The following is a 19,468-nucleotide window of genomic DNA, read 5'->3' on the forward strand; positions in this document are numbered from 1 at the left end:
AGAGAAGAATGGTTTGTAAGAAGAGGTAACAGCTTCTAATTAGCTCAAGAGATAGAATTGAAAAAATGGACCTACTTTTGGATACATCCTTTGGGCTTCCTCAAACAATTGGGGGGGGGATTTTGCTGTTCCATTTCTGTTGTTGGCTATTTTGTTTCACTTTAATTTTAGATGTCTGTTCAGGAAGAAGCATTACGTACTTTACATGCACTTGCCAGTTAAGCAAATCACTTTTTCTTAGATGGAAGTTGTGTTAATATATCCCTGCAATTTGCACAGGTTTTAAAGGAAAAAAAAAACCAAAATTTTGTTTGCATTTTGCTTCATGCAGCTTCAGATCACGTTTGCTTTATTATTACTTGGAGGCTGCAGGAATGTTTCCTGGCATATTACTTCCCATTGTAATTTAATTCTCATGCCACTTTGAATGCTTTACGCTTTTATATGCAGCATATCATACATCGTCATTAAAATTGCCTTTTCTATTAAGGTTTCTGTTTGCTAAGAACACTGGAAAGTAAAAAATGAAAAGTAACAAGAGAGTTGTAGTTGACAGGTTAGACTTAAAAGTGGCATTTTTAATGCAACTGTGTTCTGTTCCAGTACAAAGACTACTTAGACTAACACTGCAATCTTTATTTGTTTAATCACTAAATTTCATTAGTGTACTCAGTAGTACTAAGACATGAACTAAACTGTTATATATTTTTGCAGCAAATTATTACAACGGCGTGGTTTTGGAAATGTTTCTGATGTCTTTCTAGTGCTTTTACTGCACTGATATGTAGTGAATAAAAGCAACGAGCAAGATACTTGCTAAAACACTTATGGGGGTCCCCATTAATGCAGTATCAGAAAATCAGAGCAGGAGTCTTATGTGAATTTGTTTTTTGGGTGGTGATTAGCAGTGAGACAGAAGTCCGCAGGGGATATAGCATAGAAGTCATGTGCAAAACATTTTTACATTGTAATGCCAATATTTCAATTTCTCCGTAGGAGGGCAACAAGTCTCGATGATTCTAGTGTCACTATCAGCACAGAGCCAAGGACTTGCAAAAGTGTGCCTGTAGACTTTAGCTATGCATAGGACTTTGGGGTCATCCATCTTTATCTTTTGCGTTAGATGTGGCTTTTTCAAAACTTCTGTCACGATTCACATCACACATTCTGATATTATTTCCATTTTGGCCAGCTCCTGTTATATAGAACTGGTCCTAAACCGAGGTCTTAAAATAGGGGTGTGCCACAAGGGAATGTAATAAACATCTACCCACTGGAACTGTTGAACAACAGGCAGCAAGGTGCAGGCATCTTGTACGATGAACTTCAGTATTGAAAGCACAAGTAACTATAACAATTGTAAAAGATATGATGTTCCTAATAGTCAAATATCACTCCTTTTTTTGTTTGTTTATTCATTTATTTATTGAGCCAATTCATAAAATTCTATTATAGTGAATGGGAATGTCAGTTCCTGTGACAACCTGACTGCTTTTTCTGGGAGCCTAAATATCTTGCAGGTTAGTTATTATCCAGATACAGGAATTTTGTCTAGAGTGCCCAAATGTTACTCTTGAAGCACTTTGTTAAAGCAATATAGGAAAGAGTTAAGTAGAGGGGGAAAAAAGGAAATATTTTATGATTGTCATATTAACGATGAGCTTTAATGCATATATGTGTGTTAATATTTTATTATGAGGGAGCTGTAGAAAAACCCTGGAGTAAATCAAAAGAATTAATTTGTTTTCTTCTCTCCTTAGCTATAGAAAGAAAATGTTAGGATTGCAAAGCAAGGTAACTTCTTCAGCGTAGGCCATCCACAATACTGTGGCTGTACAGTGAGTACATCTTTATGACAAACAATTAACAGCAGCTAATAGATGAAAATGGTATTTTGCATTTTGGATTCATAGAATAAGCCCATTTTGCACCAGAATTTCTCAGAAGTAATCTTTTTCCAGATAACAACGTAACTATTTGAACTGTGAAAATGGAATTCATTGCAGTGGCAGTAGCGTAGAAATGCTTTGTGTTTCAAATCCTGCTAGGAAAACATCAGAAGGTCTTTTTTCAGCTAATGCTGGCAGGCAGATGGACTGCTGGTACAGGGGACATCTGTGGATTGGGATGGGGTAGTATTGACGATGTTCAGGTACGCGTAGTGTCAGTTAATGCTCCTGTTATCACAGTGTAGGTAACTCTAGCTGCCTCACCTTTTTTTCTGTGCAGCCGGACGCCTACCCAGGGAAGCAGCTGTACAGCTGCGCAGCAGCTGAGGCCATAAGAGGGCTTGTCAGTACAGACAATTGAACAAATGCCCAATAATCAGACTGCTCTCACATGAAACCTCTACCCCCTTGATTTGCTGCTGATTTGGAAAACCACTTTATGTCAACATAGGCAAATAGGGCAGATGGCAGATAGCCTGTGTCCGTTTGAAACTGTTGGCAGAGACCTAAAAGCATTTTAATGTGGATTTTTAACCTCTCCCTTTCCTGTCAAACAGTACTGTCACACATGTGGACTTCCAAGGTACGTGTTGAGTCTGGCAGGCTTGTTCACTGTGTCTGCATGCATGTGGTTTGGTATCTGATACAGCTTCTATGATTTCTTTAGCAACAGGCAGCTGGATTGCCCTAGTTCAGAGGTTCAGGAATGAATTGTAAACTGTTGCTCCCTGCAACTTTAAAATAAAAACCCAAACAAAACAAGATTTTTTTCGAAGCCATGGGCAACCAGGAGGAAGCTTCTGGCTTGCCAGATTTCTCACACACCTGTCCCTTCAAAGTCAGCATGTCAGATTGCAGAGAAAGGCTTTGCTACTGTTAGTTTTGTTAAACATTAATGCCAGTTTCCTCCCTTTAAGCATACAAAGGGACAGAGGTTTGACAAACACACTCAGACCATGTGTCATTTGTTGCTTGACAAGTAAAGCAGGCAGCGTTCAGGAAGCACGGAGGCTACGGCAGGGCACGAGGGACTGAGAGCAGAATTATTCCGTCTCCATTCTGCATCTTTCCAGGAGGGAAGAGCTTCTGAGTAAGTCTGGGATCGGTAGGCTGAAGCGATCACAGTTGTGTGCTTGTCAGAGGCACGAGGGGAGGAAACTAAATAAAGCAGAAGTGAAGAGCATGAAGTGCCATAGCAGTGAACTCTTTAATGTCCTTTCCTAGAACTGGTTTTGCAGTAGATGGGCTTTCTACTCATAGGCAGGAACTCACACCAGCCTTTTGCTTACTGAAGATAGCAATTTAGCTTTGATTTCCAGAGTTTGCAGCTCTGGTATAGGACAAGGGACTTGTGGGACTAAAACTCGTTTTTACAGCCCCTTTCTTCCCCTCCTGCCCCTACTTCTCCTGCTCTCAGACAGAACCTAATTTCTCTGCATGGCTAAATGCATGTTTCTTGTCTAGTCTGATAAGGTTCCATTTTTTCCTCTTTAAATTTTAAAGGTGATTTTTAAGTTACGCAGCAGTATTCATACCCATGCACTCTGCCGCTGCTCTCTTCCCCCCCCAGATATGCCCCTGGATGACAGTGAGTATGAGGAATGACACCCTTTTTTCTGGCATACTTGGGGTGCATACTTTGGACATACTAAGCTAAATTTGGGGTTTCTGTACAGAAAGTGTTAGTCCATTAGGGAGAGGCCATACTTTTATTTATACATAGGCTGAATATAGCTTACAATGACTGTGCTTTCTTACATATTGTCTAACTGCTGAGATGGAAACCTGGTATTAAATGCAGTGCTGCTGGCACACTTTTGTGTGTTGTGTTGATTTTGATGCCTGGTTTCAGGGTTTTTTTAAAATATGTTTTCTAAGAAACTTACTTTCTGGGGTATGAGACAGCTTGAGGGTTTTTTTCACTGAATAAATAGCAGAAGTCTTACGGGTTTGTGCTTTTCAAGAAAAAAACGGTATTGTGGGCCAAACTCTGTGGGGCTCTAAGAGATGTAACTTAGGGTCAGAATCTGGACTTCAGTTTGTTCCTTCAAGTATTCATTAGTTGAGAGCCCATGGGTTACTGCAAGGAGTTTGTTGTTAGTTTTTGTAGTCTTTAGAGAGCAAATATTTTCACAGCTGATGAGCTTATAAACATTGCTAGTTGCTTTTTCTTGCTGCCTTATACACAGATGTTGGTATTGCCTCATTTGCTCCATAACATTTTCATTTTCTTGATGCTATCAAAGCATAGCTTTGCCTGATGCTATCTATGTATCTTCCTGTAGGGACATGAGGTTTATTTTTGGCTCTCTCCTGAAAAGAAAGGATGGGTGATAAAAGAAATGTCTACATGCTTTTAGTTGCTCTAAGTTAAAGTTTAGTTGCTCTAAATTAAGTAAAACTTGCAGTTCCTTATTACTCTGCAGCATTCCTGTTGCATGTCAGTGGTAGCAAAATGTTTTCATCCTCAGCGTTATAATACATGCAAATTCCCACATAAGATATGAAAAGTAAAAATGTATTGGCCAGGACCTTATAAAACCTAATAGGCCAACAGAAGAGCATAAAACTAAATCCACAGTTTTATAAGAAGCTAAGGCCTTGTGAGAATGAAATCTTTATAAAAGGAAATATAAATCCCCCAGATATTATCCTGATTTCAAATTTAGGCTTGAGATCCCACAGCTCTTGTAGGTGTGGTGATGAAATGTGGTCTGGGAGGCTCATTTCAGCTGGGTGAGTAATGTACACGTTTATGTTACCCTTGATCACGGTGAAGAAAGTGATGGGGAGTGTTTTTCCCTGACCTGACTCTGCTCCTGTTGATATGGTCAGTAAAAAGCAGAGAGAAGCCAATGTCTGAATCTTTTGGAAAGTTTCCTTTAGATTGTGTTTTTGAATATTGGTGTGTGCAGTGCTCGAGCACTGGCTGATCACTCTTTTGTTAATATTCAGTGAAACTGAATTAGGGCCAGAGGTAGCCTTTGGTCAAGTTAAATTTGGCCTTGCCTGGACTCTTAGGTAAATGAGTATGGTAGCAACAAGCATTGCAAGTCATAGCTTGGCGCTTTTTTTCTTTTTTTCTTTCTCAGTTTATGTGTGTCTGTCAACAGATTGGGGAATAAATAGATCAAAGATTTTTTCAAAGCTGTGTTCAACTAAAGAAACCCCCAACAACTCTTGGCTGGCAAAGCCTTTCATATGACACTCGGTTGTGGTTATGCCCAACACATTTTCTTCTTTTCCTGGATTGTTTAGCTAAACGAAGTAGAATGAAGCATACAGTAACCAGTCAGATATAGTAACCTAATTTAATTTTCAGTGCAAATGTTATTTAGACTGAAACTTTGTTTTTCGTAAGTGTGCATTTGCACCAGATCAATGCCTTAAATCTTCCTATAACAACAAGTTTTGCATCCGTTTGCATCTTTAGGAACTTCTCTTTCGTAACTTGATTTGTGCTGACATAAGCCAGAAGAACATCAAACCCTGATTCATAGATATTTAAAGAAAGTGAATGAAAAAGGGCCATCAGTGAAACTGAAAGAAAATTCCCTCTTAAATTCAAGCAAAGTATTCAATTTCTTCTTAATCTGTACAAGTCTATGCACACTGTAACATGTACCAAGGGTCATGTTTGTCTGTCATAGCTGGAATTTATTTTGCACTCCATAAGGTCAGAGCCACTAAAGAAAATTATGATGATAAGAGAGGCCAGGGTTGTAAACCTTCAAATCTTTCCTCCTTCAGAGGCAGGATGCAGCCTCCAAAGATGACACACGTTATATACTCAATTAACATGTACAGGGTAGACTCTTAATGTGTATTTTATGTTATTTCACCTGTAGTTATGTTCCTTTGCTCCTCTCACCATAATGTCTGTAAAACATAGAGTGTATCTGTGAATGTCAGGTGGTGCAGCTGTGGTCTGTTGTATAGGTTTGGATGGGTTGTATATACTGATACGAGGGATGTCAGCTCACAGCTTACAGGTCAGTATAACTTAGGGCAGGCAGTGGCACCTTCTGAAATGCTGTTTGTACCCTCAGTCTGTCCTGATACCAAAACTGTGCTGCAAGTCTGTACTAGCTGTTTCTTCTGAACATAAGAAGTGTTATGTATCACTCGAGCACGTATTTTTGGTATTTGAGAAAGCAGCAAGTGTCCATGTGTTTCCTTCCCTCTCCCTTGCTTCAGCACCTCCACGAGTCATGTTTCACTTATCAGCTGGTTCTTCCCTTTTCTGCTTTTTCAGGTGCTGAAAAACATCCTGCATGTAATTTTGTTCTTGCAGTTGTTCACATAAAAGTCATGTGTTGTGAGAGATATTACTAGTGCTCCCCTCTACAAAGTCTGTTGCGAATGTTGGACTTGTTCTTAAAAAAAAAAAAAAAAAAAAGTGTAACTTTTGTTAGGAAAACTGTTTTGGCCATCTTCAAGGGTTGCAATGAATGTCAACATATGGGTGAGAGACAGACAACTGTCAGGGTGCAATTGCATAACTAAGCGACTGGGAAGTTTGCAGAGGAAGGTAATACCCTTTATTATGTTGGAAAAATAGTCCAAGTTTTAGGCACAGAGATCTTTGGAGATCTAGGCAGGTAGAAATCAACTCTTCTAAGGGACAAAGCAGAGAGGGTAAAACTTATAAAATGAAGCTAAAGATGAAGAGCAAGGGCGCGTTTACTCCAGTCTTATCATTATAAGAGTAATACAGTAACAAACAAAAAGCTGTCAGACTACGTCATCCATATGATAGAAACATGTACAAAAAGTGCCCTTCAGAGGACAAACAAGCTTTCTTAGCGTCATGTAACCTGAATGTGCTGATTGTATGCCATTGCTTCAGCTTTTTGCTTACAGAGGAGAAGTTTGCAGAAAGTTGAACTGGGTTGCTGCAGTTGTCTTGACAACAGGATGGCACCCAGCTACTGGTCAGAGATGAGACCCCTCAGAGGCCTGAGCACTCTTTAGACAAAGTTTAAGATCAGAATTACTCCTTCTTTTCCCCTGCCTCAGATAGTCCATATTACTTGTGAACTACCTTCACAATACACAAGCTTCAAGTGCATGGCAGTCAGATAGAGTTGGGTTGGATGGGCTGTATTCAGACAGGGCTGATGTTGAGGTTGTTCTGGATTCACAGAGATAATGCAGGAGCTTCCATTCTGCTGGTATTTTAAAAGTAATTTTATTTATTTTTATTTTATTGTATTTTATTTTAATTTTCTTTTTATTTTAATCTTTATTTGATTTTATTTCCTATGCAGTGCAGTAGCTCCAGAAGCAGCACAGACTTTTTCAGATCTTTTCAATCACTTTAGTGTTATCCTGTTGTGACATACTGTATTTTCTGCAGATGTCTCAGGCCTCAAACTTGCTGGATTACGATATTAGCAATTGAAATGATGACAGAAATTAAGAATGCCTGTTTCATAGCAGACGGATGGATAATGGCTTTCAGTTTTATAACCTGCTCTTCTAGGATGCTTTCTCACTGTGTTAAATAAACTACTTTACAAAACCAGAAAACTGGAAAAAGCAAATCTCTACAGAAAGACCTCACTGGACATTGGCAGCACATTGGGGACCAGAGCTAAGCTGGTGGGTCTGGAAGGAAAATCTGGATACTGGTAGGAGAGGCAAAGAATGGATTTTGTATTTTTCTGAAAGCAGCTTCCCTGAGTGGATGAGATTGAGAATGGTTGTTAAGGATGGGATGGAGTCCTGAATTCCCATTCTTTTTCTGTCCCTATTAGATATTTATTCTTAGGTCTATTTGATGAGGTTTTGCATGACCTAGAAGTTGATTTATATGTAAAGCAGGGAAAGCAGGCTTGGCTGTATTCTGGATTAGTGTGCAGCCAGGACTCAAGACTTTCTGGCTTCCAGTTCAGTTCTTTTCCCTTTGGGTACAGAGTATTTCAGTAAAGTATACAGTGACCTCGTAAGGTTTTCTGACTTGTCAGAGCAGAAAAGGGATGAACCTATTTTACAACAGCTTTTCCAAACCAGGATTCCAGACTTGGAGGTTGCCAAACGCAGAATGGCCTCAGATATGTTAAAAACTAAGCATCACAATTTATAAAAACCATTTTTAACCCTTCCCAAATTGTGTGCATGTAAATGTAGAAAACTTGCAAAACACTGGTAGAATTAGTTCCACAGAGTTTATTGCTTTGAGATTCCAGGGCAGATAAACAAGCATGTTGAAAAATCACCTGTGCTTTGAAAAAGCAATGCTGAGAGCTTCCATGTGTCCTGGGATTTTGAACAGTCATGTTTAGACATGCTGCTAAAGAAGAAGTTTCAAGGACTGGCAGTTCTTAAATAGACAAATAAGAGCTTGTGCATTCTGCCTGATTTAAGAAAATGCTATCATTTGCTGTGTTGCCACTCTCTCTCCAGCACAACTCCCAAGATCTTAAGAAGGCAGGTGAGACTTAAACATGCCGAACCATTTCCAGAACATACTAAAACTAAGTAGCAGTGGAGATATAACAGTGGAAATATCTATTGCATAAATTATCATTCAGAACATATTATGGGAAAAGAGTAACTATGAGGGAGGCTTCAGTTTTTCAACTTTGAATCATATTTTTTTTTTTTTTAGGAGAAAATGAGAGATGGTACTATGAAACACACTGTACTTCAGTGGAAAAGAGAGAATGGCACTCTGATATTTCAGTTATTCCTTTTGATTTTTTTCCGTGTGCAGTCAGCTTCTGATCACTCTGATGGAAGGTGCAGTGCAGGCTAGTCAATCTTCTGCGCTTTGGGTAGTCATTTGTATCTGAACAGAGGGGGTGAAAAAGGCTTAAACATGGCATTGTCTAAGAAGTATCCTGCACTTGCCTTGTAACAGAGCAGAAGACTGCCATAAATCTAAAGCGGCAGGGAACCTAGCCCTCTCAGTCTAGATAATTTCACAATTTCCTGTTATCTTCTTCACCCTTAGAAATTTCTTGGCAAAGGCATGTACCTAGTGCATGTTGATTGATCACATTTTATTTTATAGTCATTTGTCATTGTCAGATTTTCTTGCTGTCTTTGCTTTACAGATCCAGTCTAATTCAAGTATTTAGGACCTGACTCATCAGCTTTGATTTATTTGCCCTTTTTTTGTACAGTTGTAGAGCATAGTTGCCACTTTGTGTAATTTACTTTGGCAGAATGACTCCTGAATTTCACTGGTGTAAATCAGACGTTTTGCGTCTGAGCTGTAAAAACATAGTTCAACTGCAGTTAGCTGAGTTTCTGTGTACTTCTCTTCATGAATCGGCTGCAAAGACCCAGAGGTCTGGAGGGGGCTTATATGCAGGAATTCACCACAGCACTCCTGCAAATGCATCCCACGATTGTTATCATTAACGCAGTACTTCCTGGGAGCACAGAAACTAGAGCTTTTAAAAACAGCACACAGAGCTTGATCTTCTTTTTGTTTCACAGTCCTAGTGGCCTATCATTTTGTAACTAGTTCTGATATGGTCTCAATTTTTATTTAAATGGAAAGTATCAAAATTCCTTGGGGAAAAAAAAAATCAGAAGTACAAACAGAAAAATAATTGGTGTTTCTATTTTTGTTCTATCTTTAAACATTTCGTGATATTCATCCACTTTGATTTTATTGCCTCATTCTCTCTAAATGCTGGGACTTTTCCATCACTAGCACATGTTCATGAGAGTGAGCCTATTTCAAACAGTTTTATAATGCAAATTCACTTTTTAGTTTGGGAAGTATTTTCTGTCTTGTTTTTGTCACAATCCCAAAGTCAACCATAAAGGGAGGAGGTTATCTGGAATGCAGATTTTCGGGGATTTTGAGCCATACGCCTGGTGAGAGCTCAAAAATCATAAAGGGTCTGGTGGAAGAGGGGTTGTTCTGTTGCCACTTACATCACTTTCCTTTCCAAGCAAGAGGCAAGATATGACAAGTTGTACTACTTGCTTCATTAGCAAGTTGAATCAGCTCAAAAACCACCTTACTACTGTGTGTGCAGCACTGAGTGTGAAAAGTTCACCTCCTTTACTCAACATAAGCTCTTATTTAGATTTAAGATAATTAAATATCATCTGTAGTTATCTACTTGAGTTATGTAGAAAATTACAATACTGTATGCTGTGCCAGAGTGCAGAATATATTGTAGTAGAAAGGTTTACTGCCAAACAAAATTGGATTTAAATTCAGTAGTGCAGGAGGTCCCTTTTGTCTTAATGTTTCCATAATCCCTAGTTACAAGGAGTAACAATAACATTGATTTTAAAGTCCTTTTCTACTCCTGGTACAATTAGTACAATGAAAGATTAATCTTCTTTAATGTTGTATACAAGGCAGTTGTCCAAGCCTAGATGCTCATTTATATTTGAAAAGAAAATGTCAAAACTCAAAGTATCATCAATACATGGGATCCTCTTGGGCCATCTCAGCTAAGCAACAAAGCCATTTCATACCACGTATTTTGGTGATGGTTGTACCTTTGACCCTCATGCTAACCACCTAGTAACCCAGTTAGACCAGTCTGACTACCTGCATTTGTCCCCTGAACGTTCGCTGTTGCTGCCTCACAGTAATGCCTTGCTGAGTGCTTTGCAGCAATCAGTTACTGCCTTTCTGTCCCCACTGGTGAGGACATAGCTACGGGTGAGGAAATGAAAGGAAATGGCAAAGTGTCACAAGCAAATGATGCTGAATCTTTGCTTCTCTGTCCAGTGGCTTGTTTCATAACTGATCTCAAAATGTAACCAAACCACTAACTGGTAGTGTTTGATAGCTAAAAGTGGACTTCTCATAGCTCTTTGGAGGAAAGCACAGAGGAAATTATTCCTAGTTCTTGTATAGAGAGAGGAAGAGGGAATTTTTTGGGAAGTGTCCCTCAACATTGCTTCAATCAAAGTCATTAAGATTTTTGGCCGCCTTCGAATTACTCTGCTTTTTTGCGCTTGAAGAGGCATGACTGGAAGATTGCTGTACTGCAGTAGTGTGTTCAGTTTTTGTTTGTGCAAAAGTATTGATTCGTACCAGGAGCTTTCACAAGCGTGTGTCTGAGAGGCAGAAGAGTGTTTTTCTGTTTGTTTGCTGGGTGATTTCCTGGCAGCAGTGCCTTTAGGGTGGTGTGAAACTGTACTAGTTACAAGGAGCTGTCGGTACTGAACCTTTTCAAAAGTGCTTGTTTTCTCCAGGTCATAGAAGTAATGACGCAGAAACACGGTTCTAATTTGAGCTTCTGTTGGTCTCTGCACATTTTCTCTCATCTGCCTACAATGTCAAATGAAGTGGAAGTTCAATGGAAATGAATACCATAGCAAGCCATTACATCCATTCTCAGTAGTGCTGCATCAAAATGTGCACGGTGCACTTGGTTCCAGATAACAGATGAGTAGGGTGTGCTTCCCTCTCACTTTGCCTTGCTCTGGGAAGGATGGATCCCAGTATTCGCACTCATGCTGACTGGAACCAAGTAGGAGCTGCTCCTAACTCAAGGGACCTTTCTGTGCTGCTGAACCACTGTTACAGTCTGACCATACAAGGCTCTACTTTCAGGTGGACATCGTCCTGCCTCTTGCTCAGTTCAAAAAATGTGCATCCTCATTTTTGTTTCTGCATCCTGAATTATGGGTAGAAGTCAGGTCTGAACCCATAATACACTCCATTTTTAGTCTGAATACAAAAATGCAAGTACAGCTTTTTAATGTGGTGAGAAGTTACACTTGTATGGGAGAAAATATCCTTTTGAAAATCCAAGGATCCAATAAGTTATATCTTGTTCTCTGAGTTTCTTATTTCACTTGCCTTTCAACTATTTGGAGGCTTATACTGGTTGAAGATCTGGACATAGATAAGCTCATCTGGGCACACAATAAAATCCCCAGGATTTAGGGGTTTTTCAACATTCAGTTATAAAGATAATTTCAGTTTTTCATCCTGAAGTCTGAACAAATCCATTTTGTTTCCTCAGTAGCCAAAAAGTCTAACAAGATGCCAGAAAGGTGTGGGCTTTACCATTCTTTCCGATGGAATGTTAACAATGGATATCTGAATTAGTGCTTCAAATGATCATTTTTGTGCAATCTTTTGCTTGAGAGAGAGGTTCTTTATTTAAAGAAATGAAGATCATCATTAATTATAAAATATTATTAATTTGTTGTGTCCTATGAAATAATTTGGAAGTTGGTAGCTGAGCATTTCCTAGCATTCTCTCTTACAAATTTCCTGAGAATTTTGTAGTTAGATCCTCAATTACCTGAAATCAGGGCAGCTTCAGTGTCTGTACTGGAGCCCTGCTGATCTCAGGATCCAGCTGAAGATGGATATTCTAACAATATAGTGGATGAAGATGTGTTTCTTCACATCTTTCTTGAGAAACATTCTGTATACTCAATTACTGAGAAAATGATTTTTTTAAAAAAAAATTAGTTTTGCTGCTCTTGCAAGGAGAAAGTTCTGTTGCTTTTGTTTCAGACCTCTTTAAATGTTGGCTAGAGCAACAATAAGTCTCTAGTCATGTGTGGCAGGCCAAATCTGCTCAATACACAAACTAACATGCTTAGGGTCACAGCTGATTCTGATGTTGTTATCATTGCTCTGAAACAGGTTAGGTTGTCCTGATGAAATGGCACAATGCCCTGAGAAAAATCAGGGATAAGCGGAAAACCTAAATAAAATACTAAGAAAGCAATATTTTCCTAGCAAAAGGGGGGAGAAAGTCCTGAGCAATAAAAACAGCGTGTGATTTTTGCATCATCTCACCAAACATCAGTGTTACTGTGAAATGACAGGATCTCATCAACAGGAGCCTGGAAAGACCCAGTACCTTTTTGTCAACATGTTTCTTGCTCTTTTTTCAGTAAATGGGCTCCCAAGCATGAGCATGTTGACGTGGGAAATCCCCTAGATCAGAGAGCCAAAAACTGTCTTATTATTCTATAAGTGTTCGTTTAAGCAGGGCAGACGGGATTTGCAAAACTGAAAGATAGCTGAGCAGTTTCAGCCAACTTGTCTTTCCTCAGCACAGGATGATCTGTGGAGTCGCTCCTGACACTTCAGGAGAACTAAAACAGTGCTGTGGAGTCTGAGCTGCTTAGCTCAGAAGTCAGAGCAGGGCAGTGGGAGTTAGGAATCCTGTTAACTCTTTCCAGGCAAGTCACTTAACCACCCTCCAGTCACCTTTAATACCTGGTCTGAAATGCAACTTAATATTGTTATCAGTGTTTATAAAAAGCGTGTGGATCATGGATGCAAACTCCTCGGTAAACGCATATTCTTATTTTCCACTGTACTTTCACTTCCAAAAGATGTATAAAGGCAGCTCTTTGGTCACCATTCTGGCTGCCTCCTCTTGTTGAAAACTATCTCGTGAAGTTGTGGGAGTTGTCAGCACTCTGTCTGCCATTCATTTCTCCTCTTTTCTGGAGTTAATGTTTGGCAATGGAAGGTGGCAGGAGCTGTGTATCAGCTGGATCAAAAGGCCAGGCTCACTGCTTTTGGTACTGATTTTGAATTGCCCACTTTCAGAGTCATCTCCAGGAATTAAATTCTCCTTCTTCTACACACAGCCAAGTGTTAGCACCCATGTTTTGCAGGTAGGTAAAGATTGGTGTCCTGTCCAAAATCAGAGACTTTCTGACTTTTGAGTCAGATATAGGGTGAGGGCTCAGGCATTTATGGCACCAAGAACCAGCCCTTCTCCATCACCATAGATTTTTTTTTTTTTTTTTTTTTTAGTACATGTCCGCCTTGCTAGACGCCTCACAAACAGGGCAGGAATTCAGTTTTTGCATCTTCTGCTTTGTGATGAGTAGGGTGCAAATTATCTCAAAGCAATGTGGCAAGTGATTCTGTTCTCAGTGCAGATGAGAAACAGCTCCGCTGTTATCCACAGGTGTTCATCGGTACTGGTGAAAGGAGATGCCTGTTGATACTAGCCTTTATTAGGGAAAATGATATGAATACATACATTGATCCATGGAAACCATATCTTTATTTGAGAGCAGGCCTGGAGAATTACAGTTTTTGTAAATTAAAAGTTTTTTCTATGTTTGGGTGAGAAAAAGAGAAACTGGAGCGAAGAGACTGAATCAGAATTTAAAACTCAGTTATATCTAGAGTTCAAAATCCTACAGAATGTCACTGATATTATCAGTTTTCTCCTACTGCGGGTAATTCTGCTGATTTCTCAGGGAACAACTCACAGCAGCAAAGCTAAGCATGGTCTAGAGGGCTGGAAACCACCTCTCAGATTCTCTCTACTCCCTTCACTGTGCAGCAATGAGTCCCACCAGGAAGGTAGTTTCAAGGTCTCTGCCCTGTTTACAAGACATTGTGGGCTCCTTGGCAGGTGATTTGCCTTTGAGACTGCAATTCACTGCTGACTTGCCAGTGGTTTGAGAGCTGCTCACCTAAAGGCTGCGTGTTGGAAGAATACCCTTATCAGATAGGGAATCGAAGCAACTTATTCCAATGTGATCTGTGAAATGCTGATATTCTCAAAGAAATGTCATTGCCCTGAAAGAAGGTGCTATTCAAGTGAACTTGCTAAGAAATCTAAACTTGATTCCATAATCTTTATTTATGTTGTTTATACTAATATCTTGAAGGTGTATATAATGATATGCTTTGTAAGGTGCTGCATGTATCATTGTGTATGTAGAAAACTTCAATAAAAACATTTTGCTTTACAATCTTTGTATGGAAGTTTGCAAGTTATTTAATTTTTTGTCTCTGTCCAATAATACGAGTTTTAAAGTCTGTGGAACTATTGTGCCTTCAAGAGAATATTCTTCTAATGAAAGTAGGTTCCTTGGGGAAGGACCATTTTATTATCCACTGATCACCTTTTGGACTTTTTTTTCTCTTCATTCTGTTACTTGCCACTGTCCTTTAGAGAACATATGCCTGAAGCCATAAGGACAAAGCTTTGTTTCTCTTTTTTGTTGAATTAGTCCTGTAGCTTCTATCTGGATTACTTAAATTTACAGCAATGTAATTTAATGCAATGTAAAACAGAATCTTTTTCTTAACTGTGGTATCCCGAGTACTTAACAGCATACACCTCCAGAGGGCCTGTTGCTCTACAGCCCCAATCTTGCACAGTGGAAGTGGGTGGAAGGTTTGTAACTGAATTCAGGGGTTTCAAGATAGACCCTTAAGTGCAGTTGCCTTACCGGGGACCTGAGATTTAAAAGAATGGTTCATATCTCTAAAAAGAAATGTTTTGCAACTTCTGCAGGTTATGTTGACTACTGATGAGTCAACAAACCTTTTCCTGACAGTGAAAACAACCAAAAAGATGTTTCTTAGAGTGTAAGGAGATGAGGGACTATGCCTACAGTATTTTCTATATAGTGAGTCAAAGGCAGAGAGAGGATTGCCAGCACGTCCTTCACTTTGGCTGTCCCATTACTGACATTACCCCAGTCATTTTGTATTTTATTCTTGCTATTGTCAATGCAGATTATCATTTAGAATCTAATAAATAAGTTTTAACATGCTAAAGCATTCCACATGGCCTCTTTGCAGGATCTGTCCCTATCCCCTAGCTGAATCCTGATAGCGGATTTAGCTAATATGCAGCTTCAAGGGCTGCAGTGGAGGCTGTAGTCTTTATATGTAAAATACACTTCTACCAGGTGATACCTGTTTCATTGAGAGAAATGTCAGTGCAGCTCTGGAGCCAGGCCTGCACCACATACAGGAGTTATGAGAACAGGATCTCAAGTCTAAGCTAAAGGAGCGTTAAGAATAATATAAAATTTTGATTTTGTGGTATTAAACTGAAGAGATTGAGATGGGACAGACAGGAATAATGAAGAATCGGGACACCCCACCAAGTCTGAGGAGGCTGATTTAGGTTGCATCTTCAGGCACTGTAAAGGTGTGTAGGCCAAGGTAATTCTAGGTAATTCACTACAAACTCTACACTGCAACAACCAGCCAAAACCACTCATCACCTGTCACCTGCTTTTGATCTTCTGAGATCTCTTAAAACACCTGTCTGAAGCTGTATAGAATAGCAGGAAATTTAACTTCTAGGATGAAAAGAGTGTATTTTGACATGCATCCTTTCTATCCTGAAATGAGGAAGCTTTAAGCTTGGTGGAGTATTTGCCATTGTCTTTGGCACGAGATCTCTCTTTTCCTATGGGCACGTTTATTTTTCAAAACTATGAAGAAACAGAAGTCACCAAGCAGTGCAACTTCTGTGCCAAAAAGGCTTGATTATCACAGGACTCTGAAAAAGATATAAGTTCCTTTCTGTGATAAATTGATCATTGTCCTTTTCTGACCAGAACTTTCCTCTTTTGTGATACTTCTGAGCTTTGCTTGCAAAGTATCCACTGTAGGAAACCGGGATGAAATCTAATAATTTGGTTTGGGGATGTGTTTGAAGGAGAAGGAAATATCTCGTGTCAAAGAAAATTTTTCAGAAATTGCCTCAGTGTTCTGGACTTTCAGATTAACGCACAGAACTTGGCACCTGTGCCTGTAGCTATTGGCTGGCTGTTGGGGAGAAAACTGTATAGCAGCAGGGATCTTCTGAATCTGTTCTCCCTTTGCTATAGCGGAGACATTTGTTCCCATGATTTCTTTTGGTCAAATAGTTTATCCATTTGCTTTTATGTATACAGGATGGTTTATAAAAAAACAACTTATTGTCCACAATCTTCATAGAACAGGAATTTGCATATGCAAAGCATTACTTTTGGATCTTTCCTCTTCTTTCCATACTGTTTGGAACGGAAAGGTTGCTAGGGCAAAATGTCAAAGGAGTCGTGATTATTTCTGCTATGATTTGTATGTATGTATTGTGGCAGAGCAGTAAACCCCCTTTTTTTGACATGATTTTGGCTTAGTTTTCTTATTGCTGGCTCATCGGTGATGAGCCAGCTGATTAATGTGTTGTTTAATTTCCTTTTGCCTTTTTGTTCTTAAAAGTCTTTGCAACAATGTACACAACCCTAGTAACAATGGATGATTTTGCAAACCATGGCAAAAATTTGTTCTGAAGGTTTTTTCCAGGGTAACACTGAGACCTTTCTGTATAGTTTATATTCTTCAACATATACTGTGGGCAGATTAATATGTTTTTTCAGTCTGTAATATTCTTTTGATAAGAAATTACTTCTCTTCTCTTTGATAAGGAGAATTTAATCTGTTGGCCGCAACATCAGACCAAAAACAAAACAGGTCTTCCTTTTGCTGTTTTATTTAGTTTACTCTATACACTGGAGATTTGAAATGCTGTGGCTAAAATACTGCAGTGGCTGACTATGGAGATACTTTGCTTCAGATGTTATGAATTAAAAACTGACAGCTTTTTAAATTGGTTTGCTCACTGCAACCAGTGAGTAAACCGTGCTCCTTGTTGGTCAGTCTTTCCCACTTTTGTTGCAGTGGGAATCTTCTCCCTGACAATCTCCTTTTCCTGCAGAGGGAATCCTTAATCTGGGAGGCCAGGGAGCTGTTCTGCTGGAGGTGGTAGATGCATTCCAGGCAATGGTTTGCTGTAAGAATCTCAGCTGTCTTTAAACTTGGGAAACTTGGAAAAGCTGGGGGTCATATACATGTGAGAAAACTGGCTTTGGACGTGCTGAATGCTCTGCTCATCAGCTCATCACTGATATCAGTTAATTGCTGCCATACCCTGCCCCTGACTCTGTGGCTGAATGGTATTTAGTGATGCTTTGGGGTAGTTTTGCAGCGTGCAGACATCCTCTGCTTTACCTGCAGCCAGAAGAAATTTGGCAAATAACTCTAGTTTCCCCAAGGACTTGATTTTTTATTTCTTTCTGCTTCTAGGTGTCAGTCAGTCTCTCCACCACCTCTTTTGTCCCCGCGAAGAAGCCCAGCCTACCCCCTCAGCGATAGTGAGGACTCTTGCCGCTCTACTCGGCTCACCAAAGTCTCCAACTCCAGACTGCGCCTCAAGGACTGGAGCAGCCGCACATCTACGCTGCGAAGTACCTCCACAAGCGCATCAGACACCGAGTCCCCAAGCCACCCTCTCAAAGCCATCAGCGTGGGTGCTTTGGATAAAAGGCTGTCCGTGTTCAAGGCCGAGGACCAAAAGGAGAGTCCAAAGGAGGCTCAAGATGGGGAAGCAATAGGGGGCCATCCGCTCGCCCGGAGCACTCTGTCCTTGGGCACTGCCACCAACTTGAGGAACCTCTCACTCAGCCGGGCGAGCGTCCGCTCCCAGGCGCTGGACATCAGGCAGAAGATCACAGAATGGGAGTGTCGCCGGGAGCCGTCCCCCAGGATGAGTGCATGTGTGGACAAGAGGGATGCTGGGGAGAGGTCGGGCAGTGAGAGTTGCCCCAGTGTGCTGACCTCTCCCTGCAGCGAGAAGACGTTCGATTTCAAAGGGCTCAGAAGAATGAGCCGAACATTTTCTGAGTGCTCTTACCCGGAAACAGAGGAGGAGGAACTGCTGGACAGGGATTCCTGCCATCGCTTCGAAAAGAGATTAGGCAGGAGCGAGCCTCCTTCTGCCGCTTTCGTCAAGGGCCACATGAGGAAAGAGTCCTCTGCCGTGCTCAACAGAATACAGAAGATCGAGCAGGCACTTAAAGAGCAGCCCGGCAGAGGCCTCCCCCAGTTACCAAGTAGCTGTTACAGTGTTGACAAAGGGAGGAAAAAGTCTGTGACTCTGAGTACTGTGGAGGGACTGAGTGGAACCCTAAGTGATAGCAAAGGAGGGAATGTTATTTTGGGGAGTGAACCAGAAACACCTACTGAGGCTGAGAAAAGCAGTAAGACAAAACAGGGGGTTACTGCAAACTCAGCTGGCCCTAAACTGCTCCTCGAAAGCCCGGCTAACACCACAGTGAATCCTGTCCCCAAGCCCAAACGCACCTTTGAATATGAAGCAGACAAAAACCACAAAAGTAAACCAAGCAATGGCCTACCTCCATCTCCTACACCTGCTGCTCCTCCTCCCCTCCCGTCCACCCCTGCACCCCCCGTGACCAGAAGGCCGAAGAAAGAGTCGCGCTTTCACAGAAAATCCCAGAATAGGTAAAATTCAAGGAAATGTCTTGTGCTCAATCTTCAAATAAATAAATGTGCTATATTTTTTTAGTAAAAATATTTTAAATTCTCCCTCTAATGCAATGCTTTTGACCTGAGAAATGCTAGGAATTGCGTGCAAGACAAATATTTTTTCCTCTGGACTGCACTGATGGGATGAACTGGTACAATACTTTTACATGGCTACAGCAATGCCAACCTGCATTGCTCGATCCCTGGAAAAGGCTCTAGGTCATGTGTGGTAAAGGTTATCTCGTTCATTTTGGCACATAAGCCCTGATTTGAGATTTTTATAGGAGCACAATTTCATTATCCTCTTGTAGTGGGACCATAGCTGGTCTGTCATAGTCCTGTCTGCCTGTTCACTGCAAAACATACCTGCAGAGGGTTTGTGTTTCCAAAGCTTGTTACCACAGCAGTTGTGTCAGTTTTATGCAATGTTGATGAATTTATTTAGTTCAGCGCTTAGAAATGTTGTCCTAAGTTACTTATC

General features: G+C 40.4%; 1 protein-coding gene across 5 annotated transcripts in view; it reads left to right on the plus strand.

Annotated features, from left to right (window-relative positions):
* The window catches only part of DENND2B (DENN domain containing 2B), a 182,632-nt gene that overhangs the window by 89,025 nt on the left and 74,139 nt on the right, over positions 1-19,468 (plus strand). For 3 of the 5 annotated variants that reach the window (XM_076344035.1, XM_076344036.1, XM_076344037.1), the window contains one exon: positions 17,746-18,963. The exons of 1 other annotated variant lie outside the window; for it this stretch is intronic. In XM_076344035.1, coding sequence (XP_076200150.1) covers positions 17,746-18,963 — 1,218 coding nt within the window. Of the gene's footprint in view, positions 1-3,009; positions 3,040-17,745; positions 18,964-19,468 lie in introns of those variants that run through there. One more of the 5 variants, XM_076344039.1, reaches the window with a different exon arrangement.

This window comes from Aptenodytes patagonicus, chromosome 7, assembly GCF_965638725.1.
Source record: "Aptenodytes patagonicus chromosome 7, bAptPat1.pri.cur, whole genome shotgun sequence".
In the NCBI taxonomy this organism is placed as follows: Eukaryota; Metazoa; Chordata; class Aves; order Sphenisciformes; family Spheniscidae; genus Aptenodytes; species Aptenodytes patagonicus.